Source organism: Anas acuta, chromosome 8 (genome assembly GCF_963932015.1).
Source record: "Anas acuta chromosome 8, bAnaAcu1.1, whole genome shotgun sequence".
NCBI classification, from domain to species: Eukaryota; Metazoa; Chordata; class Aves; order Anseriformes; family Anatidae; genus Anas; species Anas acuta.
Window position 1 is genome coordinate 11,331,925 of NC_088986.1, and position 27,891 is coordinate 11,359,815.

General features: G+C 44.0%; 1 protein-coding gene across 16 annotated transcripts in view; it reads right to left on the reverse strand.

Annotated features, from left to right (window-relative positions):
• Positions 1-27,891, reverse strand: part of PTPRF (protein tyrosine phosphatase receptor type F) — a 364,796-nt gene that overhangs the window by 216,399 nt on the left and 120,506 nt on the right. For all 16 annotated transcript variants that reach the window (XM_068691018.1, XM_068691015.1, XM_068691017.1 and 13 more), the window contains one exon: positions 18,407-18,568. In XM_068691018.1, the coding sequence (XP_068547119.1) occupies positions 18,407-18,491 (85 nt within the window). In that variant the 5' untranslated portion in view covers positions 18,492-18,568. The remainder of the gene's footprint in view (positions 1-18,406; positions 18,569-27,891) is intronic.

Below are 27,891 nucleotides of genomic sequence, written 5' to 3' on the forward strand. Positions count from 1 at the left end.
TGCTGCGGAGATCCCATAAAACACTTTGTGAAGAAAACCACCGCAGTGGTTTGAATATTCTGAAAGCTGAGAGTCAAGAAGGAAGAACATCTGCATGCATTTTTATGGTCCACTCAAACCTTAAGTGCTTTTAAACACACAGTAGCTTGACACTGCTTTAGATTTAAAAGATGCAAGCCTATTTATAAACAGCCCACATCACGACCTTCCCAAGTTAGCTAAAATTCCTCCTCCTATATTTACACCTCATTCAGTTCCAGCAAGGAGCCCTTCAATTCCCCAGTCTCCTCCACCCTTCCGTCAGCCCAAGAGCACTCAAAGGGCTAAACCCCAACCAAAACCTGGAATAACTCTTTGAGGCGAGTGAGTTTCCTCTACCCCCATCTGGCTGCCAGCACAGAATCCTCAAACACCACTTGCCCAAACCGGGCAGACTTCCCCCCCTTAAATCCTTCCGGCCCATTCATGATTTTGTTCCTTTTCAGTGAACTCGTAGAGCTGTAAGCGCACTCCGATAGTGAGAAGCCTGAACCAAGAATATGAGAATTTTCTTTTTTTCTTTTTTTTTTTCTTTAAAAAAAAAAAAAAAAAAGGAAGAAAAATGGAGGAGGCTGCTGGCAGAGCACGGCCAGCACCAGCTGCCCATCAGCATTCAGGGCGCGCAGCTGCTCGCGGGGAAGGAAAGCAGCTCTCGGTGGTATCCCTGGAATTTGGCTTGGCGGGGGAAAAAACAGCCTCCGCTGCTTTTTCTGAATTTTCACGTAACCGCCGTACAATGTCTGTGTAGTTCTGCCCAAATTCTTAAACGTATTTTGAACACTTTGCAGAAACGGTTAAAGCTCGGTGTTTATTTTATAGGAGTGCCCTTGTTTGCACTGCTCCTTTTGTTGCCATCTGTCAGGCTTCCTCATTGAAGCTTCTTACAGAGAAAACATCAGTAATGGCAAAACAGCAGGAATTTAGGCAGACAGCCACTCCTTCCTTCTGCCCTTAAAAGGCTCGTCTGCATAATTTTAATAGGGATCACTTTTTGGTCTAACACACAGACACTGAGCACAGTATCAGTCACATCCAGATGGTGCCAGTACTTCAATACTTCATTTTATGTTTTTTTCTCTAACCAGTGCAAGGCTTCTTAATTTTCCACTTCCTTCTAATCATCCACCCGATACCCCACAGCCCAGGTAAGGGCGCGCAGTGCAGCACGGGGAGCCCAGCCGCTAAAGCACAACACCCCAAAGCACGAGGGATTGCGATGAGCACCCCGTCCCCACGTGTGAGCACTGGTACTAACAAATCCTAAACTCCCCTGACTGCTCATACATGTAGCTCTGGAGAAAATATGGGAATTCGTACCAGGTGTTATCTCAGACTCTCCTCTGATTTGTTTTTAGGAAGGGCCCTTGGCCTCCCCCTGGCTGTTTTTAACATCATTCCTGGAGACCACCCCACCTGCAGTTTCAGCAGAGTCCACCACAGCTCTCCCCGGGCTTTTTATTATTATTATTTTTAGGGTGGAAGCGCTTTATGAGTAGGACTGCCTCTGTTACATGTTTTGTGAAGTGCTAAGCACTTCACTTGAGCTATGAATCATCAACAGTGACAGCAGCAGAAACATCTTGTCATAAGCAATGAAGAAACTTCAAATTAAGTATCCCACCAAATAATTTACTGAGATTGCCAATCCACAGTCAAGAGGACTTGCTTATAAAATCGTTTATAATTTAAAAAGGATTGCAGGGACAAAATATAACTCCCCAAAGAACTTCCAAAATGTTAAATCACAAGCAGCAAAGGGGGAGGAGGGAGGTGGAGACAGGAGACCAGCACGTCTGCAGCACCTCTTGCAGCTTAAAAATGCAAACATTTCTCACATACCTGTAAGGCGATCCACCTGCAAACATTTTGAGAAAAGGTATCTAAATTCCCCCAGGCAGAAGCACCTTTTCCTTCCTATTCTCCATTTCTGAAGCTTAAAACTTCATGCTCACAGCCCTGTCTCAATTTTTTATCAAGTGAGCCTGAGAACAGAAAGCAGATCTCCACGGCTCTTCCTAGGGATGTGTCACACCTGCCTCACCATTCCCATCCACAGCATGGCACACACCAGAAATGATTTGAAACTGTTCACTGCTTGAAAAGTTACCTGGTTTTGTCCCAGCAGGAAATGCTCTCAGAACATAACTGGAGTGGCACCGTCTTCTATGTTCAGGGTGCATTTTACCACTGTCCTTTAAAAAGCTACTCCCTCTATAGATGCTCAAAATGAGGAGCATCTCAAGAGCTTCTGGAACACCAAGAAGTGCTGTAACCATGAGACTTGTCCATCCCACAGTCTGGTGTCCCATTCATTGCACTCCCTTGCTCCAGCAAAAGGTGCAGCTCGCCCCACCGCCTTCCTGCACTGCACACAGACCACCGGCTCCCACAGCCCTTGCGGCTCATGCACTGAACCCACCAGGAATCACACACAACGAGGAGCTATCACACAGTTTCTATACACACAATATCTCACTGCATTTAGGTATAACCCTGAACCAGAAGTCCATCCACTGTTTCAGCCCCAACAGAAGTGTTCTCTGGTTTCTGAGCCCTATCACACCTGCTTCCAACTCCTCCCCAGTGAAGGGACTTCTCAGCGCTGCTGGGTCTGGCCTCATCTCCTAGGGGAAAAAAATCCCACCCATGCATGATGCTGGAACTTGAGTCCTCGTAAATATGTTGTATCTTGGGAGAAATTACTCACTATCCTAAAGAAGCAATTTCCTTTTCCAGCAGCACGTCCTGGTGCAGCAGGCGCTAAGAGGCAGCAGAATAAATGCCTGGAGGCATGTGCGTGTGTGCGCGGACTGACCTTCCAGTACACAGCCTAATGAAGATCAGAAATCATCAAGTCCCTGCTACAAATAACTTAAAACCTGGCATGTACGCTTAGTAAAATGTTCGAGTGACTTCAAAGACCTCTATCAATACAGAAAAAAGCCACATTAAAATGCCGAGCTGTCGAATCTATTAAGTGTTTCCAAACACAGAGGACGGAGCTGCCCTCTCCGTGCCGATCTGGGGAGAAGTGAGCCCGCTCGGCCAGCCCGCACCAGCCCCTTCCATCAGCTCAGCCATTTATAACACACTCAGGAAACCCACACTTGATTTTTTCAGTGCTCATAAAAACACTCTGTGTGTTAGCTTGGTGAGAACCGAGCCCTTTGCCCACCCCTAGGGGACATGCACCCAACCGACGGGACCACTCGCCTCCCCAGCATGGGCCACCACCTGCCCAGGGCTCACTCAGCCCCGGGACAGACCCCACCGTGGTGTGACACGCCGGTGTGGGATGGCAGGGGCCATCCTGGATGACAAAGCTGCACGGAGGGGAGCGGTGAGCACACATGCGGGCGGCTAAATGGGATTCATTAATCAGACTCCAACTGCTCCACTTCACTAGACGGGAACTCTTTATAGACACTGCCTCATTTATTTATTTTTTAAATGCCTAGATTAGTTTAGTGTGAAGCTGTTGAGAGATATAATTTGTCTGAGGAGATGATCTATAGATCATTGAACGAGTGCTAATCAGGCTCTCGCAGCCCACAGAAGAAACCCCCTGCATGCTCCCCGTGCCGTGGTGCGGGGACGAGCAAACCTTCCTCCTGAAGTCCCCAGCGGCACCACGCTGAGAACGGGATGTACCACAGCCCCTTCCAACAAAGGGCAGGGCCTTCAGCCCAGGGAAAGTCACCAGGGCATAACGAACCTTGCATCCGGCCCCAACTTCTAACCCAGACTTCTCTGCTCGCATCTGTCAACATAGGCATGTTTAAAAAATAAACCATCAGGGAAATCGCCTTCATTCAGATCACTTACTAAGGTATCTTTTTCTTTGTTAAAACAGATTTTTTTTCCTTGGGTTGTATCTACTGCTATTCTGGGACTTCGTATTGTTTTTCCACTATGCTGCAGAAAATGTTTAGCAGCTAATTGCACAGTCAAGTCCTTTCACATAATTTTCACTTTGACAAGAGTAATTAAAAAAGCTAAACGGCTCGGGAACCAATTGATTAGGTCTGCAAGCTCTGTTTGGGCGATACTGAGATGCACATGTACAAAACAGCCAATTCTCACCAAAATCCAGTAAGCCACACGCTCCTGAATGTTTATGACTTAGTATCGGATTCCTGTAAGATCTCTTTCTTGATCAACTCCTATCGTGTTATCGTATCGTCTGTATATGTACTCTGCATATACACATACCACTTGTACATAGGCTGTGTGTGCACCGTGGCTTGCAAGAATCAAGAAAATTAACCCTATAGGACAAGCTAGAGAATGCTTTCTTTTCATCTCCCATTTTCTCAGTCTCCAAACAGTCTCAGTTTGCAAATAGACTCCAACAACTCCCATCACAGGAATGCAACCACACAAGGCTACTTTGTCACTGCTTTGAAAGACTATGAATAATGACAACTTCTGAACTTTTGCCAGTTTGTACACTTGCACCACAGAAAAGACATTTCAAAGAGCAACCCAGCCTGTAGAGATGCTCTCTGTGATACGGCGCTGAACCACCCTTCACTTGCCTTAAAATTGTTCCTGGTCCTCCATAAGTTTAATATTACAAGTCCTGTTTTCGGCCACATAATTGAAGTTACAAGGTAAAAGGCTCCAAAACTACAAGAGATGTACCAAAACGATGAACTCATGAATGGTAATGAAATGGAAAGTCTTGGAAGCCTGACGTTGCACATAAATTCAGAGGTGCTCCCAGTATATATATTTTTTCCATAAAGTTAAAAATTTTACTATAGTAAGGGAAGTTGGAAGGGTTTACTTTGAGCCACTTCCTTCCCAACAATTTTTTTTTTGGGGGGGGTGGCAGGGGGAGCAACAGAATTGAGTACATATATGAAACACTGCCATGAAATGTCCAAGGGTTAGAGCTGATCGGAACCTGGTTCAAACATAAACAGAAAACTCCCTCTGTGCATAAGAGAGCCACCAGACTCCTTCTAGTGCCACCTGATGAGCCAGGAGGTGCTGGTGCTTTCAAAGTCAACAGCTCCAGCCTCCATATGGTCTACTATGTAGAGATCAGGTACTGGTTCATGGCAGAAACCCCCAATACCGATGCATAAACCTTTGAATAAATCCCCAGCACCACCTGTACGAGGGCTGGGCACACGCGTACCTGTTCGCATACGGTTTCAGGCAGAGGAAATCCAGCACCAGCAGCTCTGATGCTCAGGTCCCGTGCTCTGCAGCAGCACCACCCCTCCCCACTGCTGCAGGCAGGCGGCTGCCCAGGGACCTGCAGCTGGTGTGCTCGGTACAGAAAGCCAAAGCTGCCCTCACCTTGCTGCTGCACAAGGTAAACGGCAACTCTCCCGAGGAAGGCTGCAGATGTAAAGAGAACTGTATGCACGTGGATATGCTGAAAGGAGCAGTAGGAAGGTTTCACACATTCACAAATGTGATAATTTAAATGACAAATGTAACAAATTAAATCCAGCTTGTTAGCTAATAGAATATTTAATTACGGGCAATGAATTATCACTTAAAGATTTGGGAATTTAACTGATTATTTTCAGAAAGCACGAAACGCTCCTGAGCGCAATCTTTTACCGGCTCAGCACTGTCCCCCTGCCTCTCCTTCCACCTTACCTTGTTTATAGCTCCATTCAGTAATAGTTTTTACTTGTTTCCTTGATGTCTTAATTTCCTGCAATAATACATCTGCCATGAATAATTAAGCAACGCATTTGCTGCTCGCTGAAAGCTGAACAAGTGCTATAAATCAGTTCTGGGACCCTCTGCCAGCTCAGACGCAATCGGCGATCTGCTGTCGCTGCCGTTCCTTCCCGCAGGTGAGGACAGCGCGGGGGCACCCGAGGAGCCGCTCGGCAGCGCCTGGAGAGTGTTTGTCTGCAGCTTCTCTTGAGCAGCAGGACACCAAAGCCCATTCTGGCTCTTTCCTTGCGAGGGACAGAAAACTTCAATGTACTCTGTGCTTCGCATTTATTCATTATTTCTTGCGTTCTCACTTTCATGGTCGTTTCCCCTGATTTCCCTGCTCTGTGGGTAGGAGGAGGAGAGCAGAAGGAGGAGATTGCCTGAGTGAGCATCATTTCCTTCCCAGCACCAACGTGATGGGCTCTGCACTCCTTGCTGTATTTCCAAACATTTCCTCCTGCTGCCTGTGGTTCAACACACGGTGTATCAGCTACAGAATGGTAGCAAAGCACTGAAGGATCATCTGCAGTCAGGCCCATTTCAGCCTCTGAAGGTTTATCTCGCTGATTCACATTCGCCCTCAGACAGCTGGGCATGCTGCATTTCTCTTTTTTTTTTGTATATGAAGACTGATAGAAGATAAGGAAGAACTACCAGAACAACAGCGATGATGCTCTCCTACAACACTTCCACTTGCATGCATATTGGGGAGAGGAACAATAAAACAACTTTCCATTACCAGAACTGCATCACCTTTTAATTGGAACCAGGTTTACAGTCCAACCGCGTTAGAGAAAGCCCAGCTGCAGAGCATGTGAGGGGCTCCAGCTTGGCAGAGCAGGAACATTACAAAACTAATCAAGCACAGGTATGCAGCCGGGCCTAGGAAATGTCAGAGGCACCATTAGGATTCCACGTCTTAATTTGAGAATCTCCTCCATTCACTAGAAGGTGCAAAGGCTCAGAAATATTTTTAAAGGTCAAAATGTAGAGCAGTTCATCATTAAATTTCCTTACAAAACACCCTCATGCAGAAACAAACCATGTAATGTCCCTGTTTTTAATTCTGTTGACAAAAGATTGTACATATTTTAAAAACGTAACGCTTAGCAGCTGTGCTGCCAGTCTGCAGAGTTTGCATATATAGCTGTAATATTACCATACTCTATTATTCATAACAGGCAACAGACTTCATTTTCGTCTTGTGAAAAATAATTGCTGTTTGAAGCCAAAGTCTGACTGCAAGAAAAAACATCCCAACATAATGGTCAGAGTTTGCAGAATTCAGGAGTTCTATAAAAGCCTGCATCTTGATTTAAATCAATTATTTAAAAAAAATAAAATTAAAAGAAAGAAATTTCCTCTTATCTGTTTTTTGGAGAAAGCTTTCCAAGAAGTACATGGCTCTTACGTGAAACATAGGAAAAAAAGAAGCTCCAGTGGGCAAATATCCAAAAGAACTATGTGACAAATTAACCATCATATCTTCTAACATGAGGCACTCCCCTCCCACAGAGTCTTGGGACTCCCCACACCAGGCTGAAGTCCATGATGTTGATGTGCAGTTATTAAAAGAAAAAAAAACAACATATATCTTCCTTTCCACTACTGTTGACATCAAAGCACCCATTTTTCCCTTTCATACACACAAACAGACAGAAAGAAATTTTGCTCACAAGGACTTCCAGGATGTACAGCATCCTTTGCAATTGTCCCCTGGAATTTTGTTCACTGTAACAGCTGAAAGGCCTTTCGTCAGCCCAGATGTGGGCAAAAAGATAGCAAACCTCTGAGAGTTCATGAGGAAATGACATGCAGAGGTTGTCTTTAAGTCTTATTTTGTTAGCATCATGGTCACCCCTGGATTCTTCTCATCAGCTCCTTTCAAGGAGAGCCAGAGGGACAGAGAAGGGCATTGAGGAGGACTGGGGGCCTGGAAAAAAATTTCACACAAAGTTACAAAGTCAGATGGAAAGGAGTGATTGTCACTTGAGTGAAGGATGAAAAAGGACAGGACAGAAATACCAGAGTATCAGGTGACCTAGAGAAGACAGACCGGGAACCTGTACCTTCCCGGTTAATAAATGAAGACAAAGAAGCATTCAAGAAATAACATTAGCAATTCAAAGCCTATATGAGGGAACACTTTCTGCATGTTTATTTATGAGATTCCACAAATTCTTCTAGAAATTCAATTCAGTGCTCAGCAATCCTTTATGTTAGCAAGCTTTGCTCAGTACCTGACCTAACTTCCCCGTTTAAGACCAGCATTTCTCCTCCTAGCACTGGGCTGGATTCTCCTCAATTACCCCACTCATCCTGGCAGCGTGGTGCTCAAGATTAGGCGTCATTTCATTGGAGACCTCACCAAGGGGAGGTGAGTAGAAAAACTATCTAATGTGTCTTTGGGATGGCACTCCTCATTACTACAAAACGCTGATGTTGCCTCTCAAAGCAGCATGGCACTCCTGACTCCGTTGACTCCCGTACGGTTTCTGATCCACTAGCACTGCGAGACCTTTGCTGTCTAGCAGCTGTTTAGGCAGTTGTGTCTCATTCTGTATTTATATAGCTGATTACTCCTATTTTCAAACATCTATCCACATTTCTCCTTATTGACGTGCATCCTTTCAGACAGTTTCTCTAATTTGTAAAGATCATTTGGAATTCTAATGGTGTCCTCCAACATGCTTGCTGCTCTTCCCAGCTTGTTGCTGCCTGCAAATTTAATAAGCGTGTTCTCTATTCTATCAGAGAGATCATTACTGCAAATGCTGAATGCGACCAAACTGCCAAATACCCACCCCATGAGCAGATGTTTCATGAGAAAAAGTCTCATGAGGGACTACTGAAAGCTTTACTAAAGATAAATGACATCTACAGCTTCTCCATTCACAAGGCCTGTTATCCTGTCATTAAAGGAAATTAGATTGATCTGACCTTGACAAATCTACATTGGATATTATTCCTTTACCCATGGGGATATAACAATATTTAAAGTTATTGCAATTAATAATGCTTTAGAGAAGCAACAGTAAGAGTCCAGCTTCTTACAACAAGATCTAATTTTAGATATAAAATGGGAGCTACTTTGTGTGGGACGCGAAGACCCAAGAGTATGGAATCTTTCTTTGCACCCTTCCTTAAAGATGTCCCGTTTGTTGGCCACTGTGGGAGGCTATCGGGGCAATTCTGGGCTAAACGGACCTTGAGTTTGATGCGGTCCAGCAATGATTGTATCACAAAATTATACATAGTCTCTTCTGCCATTTGACATAAACCTGGAAAACATGATGTGAAGCACTGCCATATTACTCTTATTTGTCGGATTTTCTTAAATTCCTCAAAATCACACAAGAAACTGTTCTCATACAACATACTACATTAACGCCAGAAATTTTAGCTAAATTTGACTCAGGGAAAAAAAAGCTTCATATGCAACAGAAGGCTGAGTGCCTAATGGAAAAGATGAGCTGTACTAATGCTGACTGAATGCTACACATTCCAAGAGACTCTATCTTAACATGTAAAAAAAAACACAAAATCATAGTCTGCTCCTAGGCACTCAACTTTGTAGCCACAGTAAGAGAGGCATACCTTAACAGTTGAGAAAAAATAAAGGTATGCAGATAACTATGTTAAATATTTGTCTAAACTACAGCAGAACTGAGGTTCTACAGGCATCCTCAATTAAGGGAAGTCCAAACCCTTGTGGCCTACAGTACAACCACAGCACAACTGCAACAAAGAAAACTGTATTTATTGAATTGCCTCAAGAAGTAGAGGAATGCACTGGGAAACGAATTTCATGGTATCTCTTTGAACTCTGTTACCCCCGACGTGTTACAGGATCTGGAGGACCACCTCTGCTCTGCTCTTCTGGGTCTTCAAAACACTGAGGTGAGAGTAGCTCTGGCTTCGTTCACAGAACAAATATACAGGTGATTCAGTTGCATACAAGCTCAGGCAGCATGGTTTAGTCACATGCATTTAATGATTTGCACAAAGTCCCCTTTATATAATTCAACAGCGTATTTTTTTAAGGGTCACTCCCTTCCACAAGCCAAGTTCCATTTCCCCTCAACTCTCAAAGCGCATCTGGAGTAACGTCAAACATTTTCACAGACATTTTAGACCTGAGACCTATGAATAACACCACAGCTTGTTTTACAGGGTACAGAAGTATTTTTCCGCTCTGCTTGTTTTTAAAAGCGTCCAAATACAATTTCTGCAGGAAGATCCATAAAGCAAGTGCCCAACTCATAAAATACAGCCCCCCATCTCTGGCTGAAGACCAAGCACAGCACATTTCAGCCATGAAAGAAAATCACAGAAAGCTGAAAACAACAGGTTATAACTGAAGAACTTTGCATAACCCCCGAAAAAACGTGTGCGATAGAGCATACAGATGTTGGAAGTCTGTACACAGCACCTAGAAATGACAAGTCAACAGCCAAGACCACTACCTCCTCCCACAGTCAACAGGAGCCAAGGGAGCCATTCCAAGTCTTGGACTACCCTCATCGCCCCCCCCAAGAGCCCCGCTAAATTCTTCGTAGTCAGCATGCCAAGAGTGATCACGCTATGCCAGGACAAGGCATCCCAGAGCTTTACATGGGAACAGGAAAGTATTTTCTCTTTTTTCCTCTCTGAATTTCATTGATGCTCACTCCCCTATCCCTGATACCATAACCTCACCATTTACTAAATCCCCTGTAAATCAAATGTGGTGAAGTGAGAGAAGTTCATTTCTGTAAAGGTTTTCTTGCGTTCTGAAACTATGGAAAGTTTATCTATGTGATGCTAAATAAGATTAAAATACATAGCCAGCTTCACTTTATCAGTATTTTAATTATCTTCAGCATGTCAAAAGATTTTCACTTTTCATCACTCATTTCTTCCAGCAAATCTTCCCTCACGTAAATTAAACGCAAGTAAAACGTACCTATAGCCTACTTGCTTCCAAGTTAGTTTTTGTCAAATACAAGGATCAAAATCCCTTCTGAAACTGGCTCATGGCAACTCTCACATTCACCTCAAAAGAGGTGACTTCAATTTCTTGTTCAAAACCCAGCAAAGTGCTCTCCGTGCACAGCCCCGCGCTGAAAGCAACAACTTGGCAGCATGTGCACGTCTAACACCCTCACGAGCCACGAGCTGGATTTGACAAGCTGGTGGAAATGTACCATCCTATCTGCCAGGCACATTTGTGCTGGTGCCAACACTCAGGATGGTTATTTCTGATGGAGCGTTCCGGGGCAGGAGACCTAGGTGAATAAAGCTGCCCCATATTTCCTGGCCTTTTCTGGAGCCCTTTTTTCAAAGGAACCTTTATCAGAAGTAACACCACAGTCACACTAACAGCTGAAGTGAATTTGTCTAAAAATAAACCAAAAGAAAACACATAGGTGCTCAGCACTCTGATACCTAAGTACAGAGGCTCAAGAGTCATTGTCTCCTCCTCCCTGCATTGCAATTAACTTGCAAGGGCTTTTATCATTCACCTTTGAGTTGAACCAGCAAAATCCTCACATGTAGGCATTATTTAGAGAAATATATATATATATAAATATACGGTTAAAGTTAAGCCATATATATGGCTTAACTGACATTCAGTGCAAAGTCTAGCATTGCAACCTACAATTCATACACAAATGTAAAGCAATCATCCAGAAGATGCACTTTGGCTTAATCCAGTAATGATATGTCAATGAAGCACGTGAGGCAAGAGACATGCCTATGACTTAAGACTTCCAGAAAGCACCCTACGGTGTTTTCACACTAACAAAATAAATGAGATTTCTCTTCAGCCCAGACAAAGCACTGATTCACACAAGGGGCTAAATATAGCATTCAATTAAAAGTACACCACTGCTTTTTCTGCTACTGATACATAAAGACAGACATCTTACCAGAGAAAAAACATCCACGAACAGATGCTTTAAAAATAAAACACAAAGGCATTCTCCATCAAAAAAGATTGAATAATATTTTGAGCAAATTTCACACTCATAGTTGTTCACCAAAATGAGCTTGATCATCTTGTATTACAGCACCATTCTGAAGTACCAACATAATGAACAGATAATCAAAGAAACAAAAAAAGCATCCATATTGCTACTTTATTGCTTTTTACAAGTGCTCAGCTAAAACACTGAAAGCTCCAGCAGACCTCTTGCTTTTTGCCCCCCTGAGGTCAGTACTACCAGTAGCAAGCAGCAGCACGACAAACCGTATTATTTCATTATTTCCCCACGCTCATTTTCATCTGCAAAGAATGCCACCATCACTACTGTAGGATATTTAAAATATCTCCTGAAAATATTCACAGCAGCCTGTGCAGTCACAACTGACTAACATCTGGGAATAAAGGCAACCAACTTGCAACTTGGTTTGGAAACTAAAGAATGAACTTCACCAAGATTGGTAGTCCATAAATAACAACAAGGGTAGATTGGTACAACAAGGGTACAGAATTACTTGGGCAAGTCAATGGGGTGGGATCCAGCAAAACGCATGTCTATGTAGTTAAGGGCAGATATTTGGGAGCAAGAACTCAAATCACATTAATGAAATAGATGTTTGCATCTTGGGAATTGGAAACTTGGGAAAGGATTCAAAGGCCATCACAGAAGACTGTGGTCACAGCTCAGTGCTACGGGCAAAGGGGCAAAACTGCTGTTGGTGTGTGGTAAGAGAGATCTGCTTATTTTCTCAGTGCTGGTCCTTTGACTTTAAAAAAACATATTTAAAAGTCTGGAAGATTAATGAAGAACTGTAAAAATAATCTCTGAACAAAAAAATCAAGACAAACCCATTTTTCTACAACGAAAAGGACAAACTTTCAGCTTGGCTAATTTCTGCACTCTAACAGCATTAAAGAGCAGCAGTTTCTAGCCTGGCTGACACAGGTTACAACATCCAGTGGCTGAACCCAAAATGCACAAACCAAGCTTGAAATAAGCACAAAGTTGTAGAAGTAATAAGTACTTGCCATTTTTATGGATCACATAGGAGATAGGTAAATCCCCTACCATTCAGTCTTCAAATTGTGATTTGATAGGCTCTTAAAAGCTACGTGCTAGCTCATCCCCAGCTGTTAGAAGTAGATGCAAAAATTACTAGCTGAAATTATACAGCCTCTGCTGTGCAGGTCAGAGTATACTACACTAATCTGATTTTTAGCCTTAAAATCTATGAATCCACATCGGAGATAAAATTTTAAGAAGGTAGTTTTACTGCATTTCTTTATCACATAACAAGTAAGTACATTTCTAGTGCACACACACAAAAAAAAAAGTATTCAGCCTATCTGCCCCTCAGCACCTGTCAGTGTGCCGGATAACTCGCAGAGACATTTAAACATGGGAACTCCCTTGCGAGGGCAGGAGAGTAGCTCTGGCCACTCGGTTCCGTCTGAGTGCTGCGGGTGGCAAGCGAGACTGGCAGAGCACAGCAGCAGTAAGAGGGTAACACAAGGAGCTGCGATGCAGAGGCAAAAGTCAGAGCCCACACGTGCTCTTCATGCAAACCAGCAGCCCCAGGACACTGCTGGGGACTGACAACGTGCTCAGAGCTGCCTGAGAGCACAACCCAGTGATCCTGCCCAAAGATGCTGTACCACCTCCCTGGGCTCAGGAGCACCGGTCTCCAGAGGCTGGAAGGTGACACCAGGAAGGGATTGCTAAATATTTATGCTGTTCTTACACCCTCCATAGGTCTTTGCACTGACCACTGCTGGATAAGAAATTTGGAGCTAGGCAGACCTTTGACCCAGCAGCTGATGTTGATTGATGAGTGATGTTGACTTAAAGAATAAAGAAAAAAGACAAATTGCAATGCTGTGACCTGGTGTAGGTAGCTATCCAAACAAATTCACAGGAGTCCTGCAAGTGCCAGAGGAAAAAGGGGCAAGGCTGTAAATGCAGAAAGATCTGTTGTCTGCTCTCAACACGGGGTTTGCTTTTACAGCATCCTTCCTATCTTTATGTCTGCAACATTCACTGCAAGCAGGCAGCATTCAGATATTTTAAGGAAAGGCATGGAATCCATTTATACCTAAGAATATATATGATGAGCAAGGACAGCAACAATAAAGCTGCACAATAACTGTGGTTAATATTTCAGCCTGCCCCTTAATGATGCAACCCCAATGCCCCAGCTACAGGGGCTTTCCTAAACAATTTTTCACCTGTTCTTTTCACTGATGGAATTTGTCAAAGCTAGTCAAAGCAGAATTGCAGAAGATTAGTATTTACCTGTGTTGCAATACCCAGATCTGATCATATCAATTACACATAATCACCACATGCAGTGTTTGGGGACGGGCACGCAAATGAAAACGAGGAAGCAGAAACAGATCCAAGGCAGCGATGGAGAAGCGTCAGGCCCATCTTTCTGGATGGGACCCTGCGGCCAGCCCCCCAAAGGGGCTGTTCTGCAGAGCACCACAGCAAGCCTGTCCCAGGGGGTGGCCCAGGCCAGCTGTCCTTGGAGCTGATCTGTCACTGCGCCATCAGCCAGGCTATGAAGCAAAGGGGGCAGAGCTGAATTGGGGCATCAATGTCCTGATACGCTGGGCCTGGCTCCCAGGAGCACAGAAGAGCAACAGCAGGCACAGAGACAGGGCACCAGGGGAGCTGAGAGCAACAGCAAAAACTCCAGTGCTCTTCCACCCAAAACCTCCCGACAGCACTTCACAGTGCAGCACAAAATCCCTGGCAAAACAAAGCTCACCTGGAATCACGTGCCTAGGAAGGGCATTCAGTACTCTTCCATTTCTCAGCCTTCACAAATAACACCACCTCATCTTCCCTTTTTTTTTTTTAATGTGTCTCCTCAACCCAATTAGCTTCCAAGAAACATGGTTAATGGAAAGAATCTATATGACACACTCACCTATCTGATAGAAAGGGACTATCCCTTCCAAGGGCAGGGCAGCTTTGAGATGCTTTAGATTTAGAGTCCTTGCTCACAGGAGGTGATGAGAGGCCAGGGACCTGTCTTTACAGACATCAGTTCCCCGCTGCAAGCTCCTGCCATCCTCCCAAACAAAAAGCCAGGCTTGCTCCATCTTTAGGAATCAGAAGGTACAAATTGTTTGTTTACCACGTCTCACTTCACACCTAGTTGGCCTAAGTGCTGTCTTAGTTCTTTCCTTCTACAAGGTCACTTTTGAAGTGGTTTTCTTCCTTAAGCCCTTTGAAATTCAGTGCAAGACACACCGAGATAGATTTTAGTTGGAAAGACTTTGGATGGGACGCTTGGTCTCTTCCTTGGGCTAATGGAAGCCTTGCCCAGTACATCAAATACAAAGCCTAATTTTAAGAAAACAAACCAACAACAGAACACATCGCTGATGATTTCTGATGACAGTATTGATTTTTCTAGTTTCTCTGCATTTTGAGAGGGGATTTTGTTGTTGTTGCTGCTTTATTTATTTTATTAGAGTAAATGACAGATTTCCAAAGTCTTGAAAAGAGCATCTTTTAGCTGACAATTGAACTGAACATTAAATGAAATCTGCAAAGCCATTTTTCCCATGCACAATCAAAAGCTGACAGACAGGGAAGCACAGAGTGCATAAAAAAAAAAAAAGAACACACAAGCAAGCTGAGGGAGAAAGTGTAAAACAGTCATCCTGAATCAGCTCTGAGCTGCTCTAATGGAATTAGGGTCACCCTGACAGAAACACAGTCAGATCACAGAGAAAATTTAATAATTTCTTACTGCAGTCTGTAAAAGCAGGAGAGGATTTGAAAGTGCTTTCTGCCAAATTAGCACTTCTGTATCGACCGCTCAGGCACACGTGCTCCTTCCTGCCCACCTTCTCCTCCGGGCATCTCTCTGGAGAGGTCTCAAGACCACCAGTCCCGTCCTGCTCGCGGGGAGGAACCCAGAGAGCACCTCTCTTCCCTGACACGGTGCCGTGTGTTTAACCTTCAGGTGCCCCCTCGATTCCTCAGCGCCCACACTGCTCACAGCTCCCGTGAACTCAATTCCAGGAGAGGTGTTGTAGCGCACGCCCGGCGCTAATTCCGCTCGCAATACATATTCAATCTGTTTTATCTCAGGCGTTGACGTCTTGCTATCTGCCAGCTGCCTAATTGTCAGGGAGCTCCAGCAGCAAGGCTGAAATGTGTTGTGACAACAACAGCGACAAAGCGCAGGCCGGGAAGGTAGGGAAGCCCAGGTTCTGCCTGGAAGCACCCGAGCAGCTCGGCACGCTGCTCTCAGAGGCAGCTGCCTGCCCTCAACCCTCACCAGCCCTACAAAAGGGATGTTGCAGATCGACCCCAGGAATGCAGACACAGAGATAACCCTGCTCCCGTTATCGGATTACTCTTAATAGGAGAAATGTAGGAGTGCTTTGCAGATCGGGAGCCCAGCCATCCTTCTGCTGCTTCCTAGCAATGGGGATGAGGCAGAATCACAGCAAAATCCCAAGAGCAATCATATTACATCAGGGATCTACCCAGACAAGTGAGCTGTCTTTGACTGGGGCCAACGAGATGCTATGGGGACAACAAAAACGAAGAGGGTGCATATGGGGGTGCTTCTTTCTTAACCTCTCTTTCTAGCTTTTGCAGTAAGCTCCAGTGTGCAGGATTTTACCACAATTTCCCCTCACCCTTCATTTCTCCCCAGTGCCATATTCACTACCATATTTTGCCCACCTCCATCACTGATGGCAGGACGTGAAACACGCAGGGTTTGGGGATGGTTTTTCTTTTCCCCCTTTACAGAGATGCAGAGCAGGTGCTTCACACGCTGCCAGACACAGAGTCGGTGGCAGGAGTCAGTGGGGCAAGAGAAGCTATTAATTGCCAAAATACACAGAGCAAGACTTGCCATCCAGGAAACCCTCAGTTAACCTGCAGTGACTGCGGCGGTTAAAAGGTCACTGTCCTCCAGATTTGCCTTGCAGATTAGGTAAAAGTAATTCAGAGCCGGTCTGCGCTAGAGAAAAAAGCAGACTCACTGATATGTTTGCTTCTCGAGACAGAAGTGTTGCACATCTGAGACACCAATATTTGGATCTGGGCCTGTGAAACAGAGCCAATTTTCTTCAATTTAAGCACATTGAAAGTATTCCACAAAATTGGCAAACCATTCTGCTGCAGATTATCCTTAGGCCAAGAACCGTCCTAGGACACCTCAAACTCCACCAGCTTGTGCATAGCAGACGGAATGATGCTTTTGTTCTTTGCGGGGGCCAGGATAAAGATTATGAACCTTGGAGAATTTTTTCACACTCCAGAACATTAAACACATAATTTTCTGTGCCAGACTCCAAAATGGGCTACAATGTGTAGACATAAAATAATCTGAATAAATGTCTTCCAGCAGCATCAGCAGCCAGGGGAGAAAGCTGAAGGAGGAGACAGCTGCTGACCCCAGTTTAATTAGGCATCTCAGACTTCCACAGATTACACAGTAATCTGCTGCCTGTACAAATCGCTCCTGGTGGTGGCAAAAATGGTGAATTTGCATCTCTCTTTACATCAATCTTCAATCTCCTCTCCACCTTCTCTAGATTTACTCCTTCCCTTTTAGTCAAGGACACTGAAGAACCCCAGACCACTGCTTTTTTCACATTCAGCCATGCTCCTACTGGCATGGAGACCTTCTTCAACTTTCATGAAATCACATCTTAATTATAAGCCTGGTGACAAAGAAAAGCCAGAGGGAGAAGCAGATGGTTGGTGGCAGCTCAGGAGGCTCATCATGGTCACCTCCCGGCTCCAACTGAAGCATCCCATGGGCCCTGGATGCTTTCAAAGGCACTGAGTATTCACAGCTGCCACAGAGCCCGCAATGAATGTGTGAACATTTGGCATTCTGAAAAAAAAATGAATCCTCCCAAACCATTATATGTTAATGCACAGAAGCACTCAACAACGTGCATGCATGGGCAGAATTAACCAAAGCACCACAGCAGCTCATGATGGGTAGTCCATCAGGATAGGAAAATCCTATTGAGGTATTTTCAGTTGTCCACCATTAGCCAGGTTCCTCCTCTTGTCTGTCCACAGCAGCCTTTTATGCACAGCTTTCTCCTTGCTCTGGACAGAGCAAATCCAAGCCTGAGAGAGCAGCTGTTAAGACTCTCAGAGTACCAGACACAGGCACAGCAATTTAAAGCATCACCACAGGAGACATTTGACTCCAATTCTACCAAAATACAGGTGTAGGAGAGCTACACCAGAAGCTAAAAATCTGTGTCTTTTCCCAGCACCTCTCAATGACCCACCGACTCTTAGGAGAGATGTCTCAGTAACGCACCAATTAAGAGAGCTGGTAAAAGAACAAAATAAAGTAATGGGGATTACTGCAACACTGATACTTCTCTCTTCCTTCACCTCCCAGTTTTCTTTACTCATCTGTACATATTAGAAATTAAATTATTGGGTTTTTAACTTGCAGCTACTACAAAAGCTCATCCAGCACTTGAATAAATGTTGTCAGCCTTTTTAGTTCTACTTGTGTCCTCTCACACACAATCTACCTGCATTGTGCATATTGGAAAATAAGAGACTAGGAGGGTTGTTCCTTAGTCCTTAGTGTTTCCAGTACAGTTCCTTAGTGTTCCTTAGTTCCAGTACACACCCAGAAGACTCAGTATTTGTTGAAAGAATTTGCAATGCATTCAGGCTGTTCAATAATGAGTGTTACTTACTGTCAGCTCCCGCTAAAGGCAGCATCAAGCAGCACAGGATGACTGCTGGCACTGTGAGTACTGAGACGCAGAAGTTAGGCACCATATTCCAAAGTAGAGCAAGTCCTCTTCAGTCTGAGGCAAGCGGTCAGTACATCCAGTGTTACAGACACAGACTTTCTCCTGCAAAACAAGAGAGGAAGAAAAGGTAAGTGATCAAATACGATGCACAGATTAACTGCTGATATTCCAAACTAAATTGTAAGGTCACGGTAAATACACAAATAGAGCTATTAAGTGAAATTTAACTATCTTTCCTGCTTGAGCAGCATAGCAAGACAATAGTACCCCACAGTCCATAAGTTGTTTACGAGTCACTAGCCATAAAAGCATCACCAGCTTCAAATTTGTCTTCAGGTCCAGGCTCTATTATGGCCTATTAAAAATCCTTTAGTTGTTCTTAGCCATGTTTGTACACATATTTCAGAAGTTGCATGTTACAGAAACAGCATCTTAAGCTCATTTATCTGCCCAAGAGAGAAGTGCTTGACTACATATGTAGGGTGGTTTGCAGCCAACTACGTTAAACATAACTGAGCCCATTCAGCTAGGCTGGTGTACCAGAGCATCCTTTTGTAGCAGCAGCTTTATCTGCATCTCAGATGGGTCCAAACAGGAGAAACTGGAGCTGAATTGAGTCATCCCTCAGTTCACAGGGCTACTGGGGATGCCAGGAGTAAGCAATTGAGAAATATGCCTTTGAAGAGGTTTACCCAAAGCAAAGAGCTAAGCTTTGTCCTCCCCAGAAGAGAGAGGACTGACTTAAAAAGGACTGAATACCCCTTCTCCAAAACAAAGCCAATACATCTTTGCAATTGGCTCAACTCGTACATCTGCCTGGATATAGAAACACAGGACATTCCATGAAACCCAACCAGAAAGACAAGTATTTAAGAATAATGCAATTTCTGGGTATCTGTGTCCTTTATCTTTTCATGAGAATGTATTCTATTTACCACGAGGATAAGAATCCAAGGTTTGCCAGTTAAGACAGGTTTTAAAGGAGCCAGCAAGCCCCATTCACTCAGTGACAACATTTAACAGGAACAGTTGCTCACTCAGTGTTGTTATCTCAATGCAAGCTCGAGAGTCATTCAAAAGTCAGTGAGTTTCTCCTTTGCTAAGCTGCAAAAATTATCAGAAGTTACCAATAGAGCACTAATAGTGAAAAATCTCACACTGAAATATATTTCACCTTGAAATGTATTTCAAGCAAATGTCCAGGTGTTCACAAACTGTACATAGCATGACCCGCCACTCTCTTAGCATTGGCTGAAATTTTAGAAATATATTTAAAATTGCTTTAACAAAGATATTTGTATATTTTCTCTTTTTTTTTTTTTTGGAAGAGGATGAATTATTTTTTTTCCCTGAGAACCGCCAACTTTTGATGGAGGCAAGTATCACACATTATGAACATGTTTACTTCTGACAGAAGCATAGCATTCAAAGAAAGCCAGCAATGACAGTTAGCAGGGAAATCCACACGAAATCTCAAGAGAATCTACCTAGGCAAATATTTACATTGCACCATACTAACAAACAGCAGATCATGATTCTTCTCCATTCTGTTACTGTATTTGCACAGTAAATCTTTTCACACGTTATAATATCACACAATACAAAGAAATCTTTATTTATGCAATGTCTTCTACAGCCAAGACATCTGAAAATACTTCACAAAATAACCTAGTTCTAACCTAGATGCAGGGAGAATACTGATCATCTTATCCTGCTTTTATTATCTCAATGAAGAAAATAAATCCAAGGGAGCTCAGCAGCGAGACTCTGAATACCGAAGAAGAGGCTCTTCGGATCAGCCACACTGGGTTCTCTGTTCGTCTCCAGCCTCCATATTCTCCTTTGTCCCTTGCCAAAGAATTACTAAAAGCACCATTAATACGTCTTAGGCTGCAGAGAGAGATAGCTGTGTCTCTGTAACTGCATCAGCTCTATTTCCAACAGGAAATTCGGTTCAGTCCCCAAGCAGTTTGCCCAGTGTCAGCCAGCTCTCCAGATATGGCACACGGGGGAATGGGGAGAAGTGCCTGGACTAAGAGTGAAGATTATCTCTCTAAATTCTCTATGTACGGTGCTAATTTGTACGGTTTGGAGAAGCAAACCCGCCGAAGCACTCTTTGAGCAGCATTACATCTGGGAATACCCAACAGCAGCCAGAATCTTCGGAGGTTGCTCTTCTTGGGGAAAAAAAACACTGAGGGTTGAAATTACTGTGTCAAAACTCAGGATGCGTGCCACACTCCCTCAGGTTAGGACAGAGAACAAGTTTTACAGGTGGTGCTGGAAACATCTTAGGTATGTATCAGACCAGATTGGGGATGAATAGCTTTCAGAGAGCTTCTCCTCTTTCATTCACTTCCATTAACAACAAAAGTGCCTGATCTAATGGTGTATCTCAAGTGCAGATTGCTCAGGAGTCCTGTGAATGGCACCTCCACAGCCCTCATTCAGGAGCGACTCTTGGGAACACAAAAACCTCAGCTGAAGAATAGGTCTCTTGATTTCTGTCAGCTTTCAGCAAACAACATCAAGTTCACTCCCATCTCCAGCTTGACAGATTTATAACTTTCCTCTCAAGCCCATGAGATACATACAACGTGCATCATGCAAAGCTGATCAATTGGCAGTTACTTCACCAGATGCTTTATAGACTTGATCTTTTTGCAACTGTTTAGTGCTCTACGATAATTTACCATCTGGTAGGAAAGCCAGATTTCCCTACGCAAGACTGCTGTCTGTCCCTCCAAAGCGAATCCAGCACCTTTGGCCCTTAGCGGGAACAATCTTCTCCATTTCCTCTTTCCACGGCTGCTCTGTCTATGGAAAAGTTGTCTACATACAATATTTAAAGCCCTTTAAATTGGAATGTTTTAAAATTTTATAAATCTGAGTAGCTGTCATTCTCTTTTGAAATTGAAAATATGAAAAAAAGTCTCTCCAAGTGGTTCAGCTCCCTCTCTTTCAGCAGCGAGGTGCTCCCCCCCAGCAGGACGACCTCACGCTCAAAGCAAGGTGACGGGGCGCTAGCTGAAGCCCAATTAACCCTGAGAAGGCCAGCGGTGCTCTGACAGCTCTGAACAGTCACCTCGAACAAAGCTGTAGGCTTCCCTCCCCTGGGGCAGAAAGGCAGGGTGAGAAGGAAAATAGCTATGAACCAAGTGATGTTGGTAGGTTTTGGTAATCAGCTAAACAGATGATACAGAATCAGTATTGCTTCAGCAGAATAAAGTCGAACAGCAAACAATCAGCCGATGCTCTTAAGACTGTTTCTTTTGCCCTGACAACCTCACGCCCTTCAAGCTGCTCTGCTCTGCATCTGGAATTATCTCCCATGCACCAGGTGACCTCAGGTCTCTTCCTTTGAAGGCCTCCTTTAATCTCACTGCTTTGACTTGCATCCCACAACTAATATTGCTTCTGGAGAAAAAGATCTTTCAGAAAATAGATGTACATTCTCACTGCTACTTCTGCATCTGGTCCTGGCAATATTGTAAACCCTAGACCATGCAACCCAAAAGGAGGCTGCAGCTAAGAATTCCAGATGGTTTTGTAAAAACATCTGAGTTTAGCAAGCTAAACTCCATCCTCTGCTCCCAACTCAATGTTAGCACTACCAACCGCTAGTTTGGCAGAAAACTAGGAAGCTGGAAAGCAGAACAACAGCAACAAAAAAAGCAAATCTGATTTAAATATAGCTGATTTTGCCGTGGGGCAGGTGGATGGAAAAGAGGAGGTCCTGAGAACATTTTTGAAACTACATGGTTTGATTCTTTCAGACAAGCAGAAAAAGCTGGACTCATTTAAAACAGAGCCAAGAATACCAACAGCTCATATGGTACTAGGAAATTCTGGCAATGAGCACGTCCCATAGGAGACTGCAAAGAGATTAGAAAAAGCAGTCAACTTTAAAGAGTCAAGAGGAGTTTCAAACCAGCGCTGAATAGCTCGTGTCCTCTATGAACTCTTCTGGAAAATAAACTGAACTGAAGCAAGTGGCACGTGGGTCACTAGCCATGAATGGCATGGCGAAGAAAAGCATCCCCAAAGCAAGTGAGCCTGCTCCAAAAGAGGGAAAAAAATATCGCATTAAAATGGCTTTTCATTTTAAGCTACTTTGCAACCCTAAGTATCTAACGAGTCAGCCCCAAAAACGTTCCCTGCAGGAATCCCTGCACGTGCAGGGGACTGCCAGGTTCCATTTCGTGTCTGCATACTGACACCGCATTTGCTGGGGACATGTAAGAGTCTCCAGAAAACTACAGGACAGAAGGTAAGCCCAGTGCATAACCAACGACCTTGTCTGACCTGGAGACAGCAAAACATCTTTTCATGAAGGAGCATGAATCAATTGCATTTGCTTTTCAAGTTGGGAGCTTCTTAAGTGTTCTCAGCTTGAGCCCAAGGATGAAAAGTCAGAAGATACCGGCTGGATGCCAGCCAGGTGCTAGTGAAGAAAGGGCTAAAAACTGTATCAGCTTCTCCCAACTACACCACACATACGAAATAAAAACAAAACCCAGTTGTCTTTCTGGACGCCTAGCTGCAACTCTGTGTTTTACACAAATACCCTGAAGGGCACTCCGTGCTTCAGAGGGACCCAGCCACCACTATTGCGAGATGTCACCCAAACGAGGCTAATCAGGACCTGACCGAGCAAGAAGGGGCCACAGGCCACACAGAGCAATGAGGCAGCTATTTATTCCATTAAAAACGAGCACAATAATTGGCTACAGCTCAGCTGCTTCATTCTGTATCTAACGTCTCAGCTGTGCTCTGAATGAGGAGGAGGAAAGCCATGAGACACCGTATAATTCAAGATCATATTGCACACATTAGAAGTTGTAGAAGCGCAGTTACACATGAGTTAATGACTTCTGAATGTTTCACTTCACTACATTAGTATTCCTTTAGCATAGATTTCTTTGTGCTTTTCTGCAAGAAATATAATATAAAGAGACTTGGGGAGTACAGCAATATGGCCAAAAACGACAAAATGAGTCTCATTTCACTCCAAACTCCCACATGCAGGGAAAGTATTAGAGAAATACAGTGGGGAGATATATGGAAGATGGCAACACTAACACGGGTTTGGGGAAGAACTTCATATGAACTTGCAATACAGCAAAATGGCCAAAAGTTAAAGCAACTGCTGCACGAGCAAAGGTACTGCACCTCCAGGACCCAGGTGAGAGCAGGCCTGGAGCATCAGGCTGCAGGCTCTCAAACCATCTGGAGAGAAGGGATGAGCAAAGCAATTCAAGAACTGGGGAGGATAAAAATCTCTGTCGAGTCACAAGCGCTAGACAGACTGGCTAAGCAAGATGGGGATTTGATAACCATCTGTAAGTACACGAAGGATACAAACACCAAGAAAGGAGTGGAGGAGTATAATTAGCCACGGGCATATAACTGTGAGTAATGGAATGAGACAGAGCAAAAGAAAGTGTATGTTGAATAGTCTCAGTAAACTCTCCAACGAAAAAAAAAAGCAGAAGAGAATAAACCCCAGCAGGAAAATCTTTCATCATTTGTTTCGATGGAAATTAAAAACGGGGTGGAAAAAACACAAACCAAAACAAACAAAAAACCACACACACACACAAAATACCCCTCAACACAGGAAAAAATATCCTGAGCACTGACAGATCAGTGGGGGGGAATACACCCAACAGCAATAAACAATTCAGTAATACTTTGAAAAGATTCTCCTTCCTTATCTTGGCAAAGTATTAAAGAAAGTGTGAAGACTTCAGCAATGAGCTGGCCCAGCTACAGACCTCTGTGATGCTGAGCACACAAACACAAACCTGACCCCCAGAGAGGAGCGGAGGGAAGGAGGACACCAGGCTTCACGCACAGCTTGGACGCTCCTGGCCACCTCATTAGCCACATTTTCTTCTGAAGTTATTAATTTCTGAAGGTGCCGCTGCCTGCAGACAATCCTAGATAAAAAGGTTGTGTTGTTTTTTTCCCACTGAAACAAGGATTATGAAGGGCACTGTTAAAGAACTAGAGCGATAAGTCAAAACGTCCGCTTAAAAGATAGATCAGCCTTGAGTCTCGGGAGCCCAGCCATCACTCACGCTGAGCACTAAATACAGATCGCTGTAGATCACCCTACCCAAGTGCAGAGGTTCCTAATGCCTGCTGTAAAGTCTCCTTAACAGCAGGTAACTGCTGCACGCATATCACCCTTTCAGCAGAGCCCTGACTGTGTTCATGGAACAGACCCAACTGCACCACCGGAGGCATGGACCAAAGATCCATAGCAGTGGAAAATCCTGCAGAAATGATAAACAAATTCAGCTATTCCTTAGCAAAGTCCACTAAGGTGGAGGAATGTACTCCCCTATCAGCCACTCCCCCAAAGCAAGAATTCCTGCACTTGCTCTACAAAAGACCACACAGAGGACGATACACGTTTAGTACAAATGACCACATAATTACAGGCTTATGCTCAGCACAATGGAAAACAGCGCAATGATTAAAATCACAAGGTACCAAGTCCTCTCCTCTAAACCCCAGTTCCCTGGCATCCAGTTTCACACACCCAGGACGTGCAAACAAGGTTTTAAACTAAAGAGAAGAGAGCTGGGAACCACTGCCCTTCTGGGCTGGCTGCTTACAGGACACTGCAGTTGATTTCTATTCACTGTACAGCTGTGGCACCGCTATATTCCTGCAATGCTGAGCCCACCAGCTCCACATCTCACAGACTGCCAGGAACAAAGCTGATGAGACAGAAGGTCCCGGGAGCACCAACTCTGCTCTACCCAAAACAGCAAGAATGTAAGCGATGGCTCAGATAAGGGATAAGCTGTCCTACAAGCATTTGCATGCTGCCTGCTACCTCCACACCAAACTAAACCCTAAATCAATCCTAATTCAAACAAAATCGGTTTATATGTAACAATGCTTTTCCTCTATCCACATGTCAACTCAGCCTCTTTTGAGGCCTCAGTGTAGAAGTTTTTCTACAAATTTTTTCTAAATTTTTCACAAGCCTGCCTGGATTGTGAACAAGCCGTAGCCCATTCTCTCTTTGCTTCGGGAATTTACATTTCAAGCAGCTACCAGAACAGTTCTCGTTTGCAGAATCCATGAAAGTCAGACCTTAGGAGCACATGAGCTTTCATGTATTTTATTTCCTCAATTTTTGCTTCAACCACAGAAGAAGGTATATAAAGAACTTTTATCTGAAAGAGTGGCTCTTTTTAATGAAAAATCCCTTACATTTGCTGTAAATTCAGTTATGTTTTATATAATGTAGCATGCTACCTGGGTATGCTCAGTTAATACTTCCAGATTAATAGCTTATTCCAAAGCTGCTTTTGCCAAGACCTCAATTTCTGAAATTTGCTTATCTTTTACATTTAGAAAGGCTGGGCATGGTACTAGTACTAAGTCCTCCATTACATTTTTAGCAGTTAAAAATTGATGCACAGAACTCCCTTTTTAGCAGTACCTTTTCTTCCTTAATTGCTGTCTTTAACCTCCCATCATCCAGTAAGCCCAATTTTCACACAAGACAATGGACACTGATTTGCCTAAATAATTTATCTTCTATGTATAGATGTTGTAGTTCTTCAAAGCGCACCTTGGATCTCTCAGTTTTCCTTTTATGCTCGTTATGCTTTATACTCTCTACTACTAGCGTGGGGGTTGGATTTCCAAATTTTGAAGTGTTCCAGCTCAAACAGCTCCTCAAACCTGCCATCGAGCTAGTGTGAATTATTCCCCGCCTTGCTAATTTAACTGCTTCTTCCAGCTTGCTTTCTAATGCTCCATTATTGCTTTCAAACCACATCAAGGAAACATTGCACTGTTTTCTCCACTTCTTCTCTGCTTTTACCTTCTCCCATTTTAATTTCAGGGATGCTTTGAGTAACTTGTTCACTTTCTTTAAAGTTCTTCTTTCTGAAGTTCAACGTCACTCATTATTTTGCTCCTCTGCTTGGCCCCCCTAAGCCCACTGAGTACTCATACACCACGTGCACTGGTCATGGTCACTCATGAAGATGTACACAAGGATCCCCCACACAACTAACTTCGTGGACTTGGATTAACAGCAGCTTGACAAAGGCACGGGTGGTTAGATAATGCTGAGTGAATACCTGTGTCCAGGGCTACTTCAAGCCAGGCTGTGGGAAGTGTGTGTGTGATGGCTCCGAAACCTCCACCCCTCAGGCACTGCCATGCGTGGTGATGCAGAAAGGCCCTCCTGCTCTGATCCTGATAACACAGACGATAATCCTTCTCCACAGGTCCACCAAGCTCCCGCAAAGCAGCCTCGCTAGCTGTGGCTAGCACCAGCACTGCTGCATGACACCAGCCCCAAACCCCACCTGCAATCACAGCCTGGTCCAGCAGCTCCTAGGACAGAGCAGGAGACAGCAGCGGGCTGCCACAGGGCAGGTGTCTTCCCACCACCATCATTCAGCAGACAACCTATGCCCTACTGGAGGCTTTATATCCCCAATTAAACTTTCTGTAATTCTCATCTTGTGAAACTATGAAACATTTTCAACGCTAGGTTTTGGAGTTATTCTCTCCTAAAGGGTTTTGAAGTTAATTATATCTTAGTTGCTATTACTGTCTCCACCACAGATACTGCTTGAACCCCATTATTGTGTGCATTACTGAGGGCTAAAATAAGAATAGCTGCTGCCTTGGTGTGCTCTACAGCTAGTCTTTCCAAGAAACTGCTTCTCTAACCTTTGCCCAAACGTTCTATGTGCTCCGTTTATATGCAGGTAGTTAACATAGCCCAGTAGGGTAAATGGGCTTATTAGATTTATTAAACTGAATTCTCTCTGTGCAGAACGCCCCCAGCATCCTGCAGTCCTCTGGCTCTGGAGGCATTTGTGTGTTACCATGGAAGACAGCACCCAGAAATTCCCTTTGCAACTAATAAGCAGCAACTATGAAAGCACAAGTTTCATGCAATTGTGTTCTGTATGAAAAATGAAAGCTGTTTCTGTAACCTATAAAGAAACAGAGATGCAATCAAGCTTATTACAATAAGATGCTAAATTCATGATTATTCTCCCCCCGCCACCCAGGCCCCCTTGCTTTGCTCTGGCAAAAGAAAACACCCTCTGAGGTAGCATATACTACATTGCGCCCAAGCCACGCTTAAGGGATGTAAATAAAAATCAAGTCCTAGGTGTAACATAATGTTTAAGATGAAGAAAGCGAAGGTCTGTAAATTAAGAAATCCTGAATTAATGGTGAGAAGTAGGTCTTAACTCTGACTCAGTCCAAAAGTACAGTTTCTCTCCTTCATCAGCAGTTAGAGCTGGAAATTAGAATTCAGATTTCTTGCATCCCATTCTGCACAGTAAGGCACACAAAATATCTCCCCATCAGGTTTTGCATCACTCAGATTTGCCGCTGTGTGTTCTAAAGAGCATGATGGAAGCAAA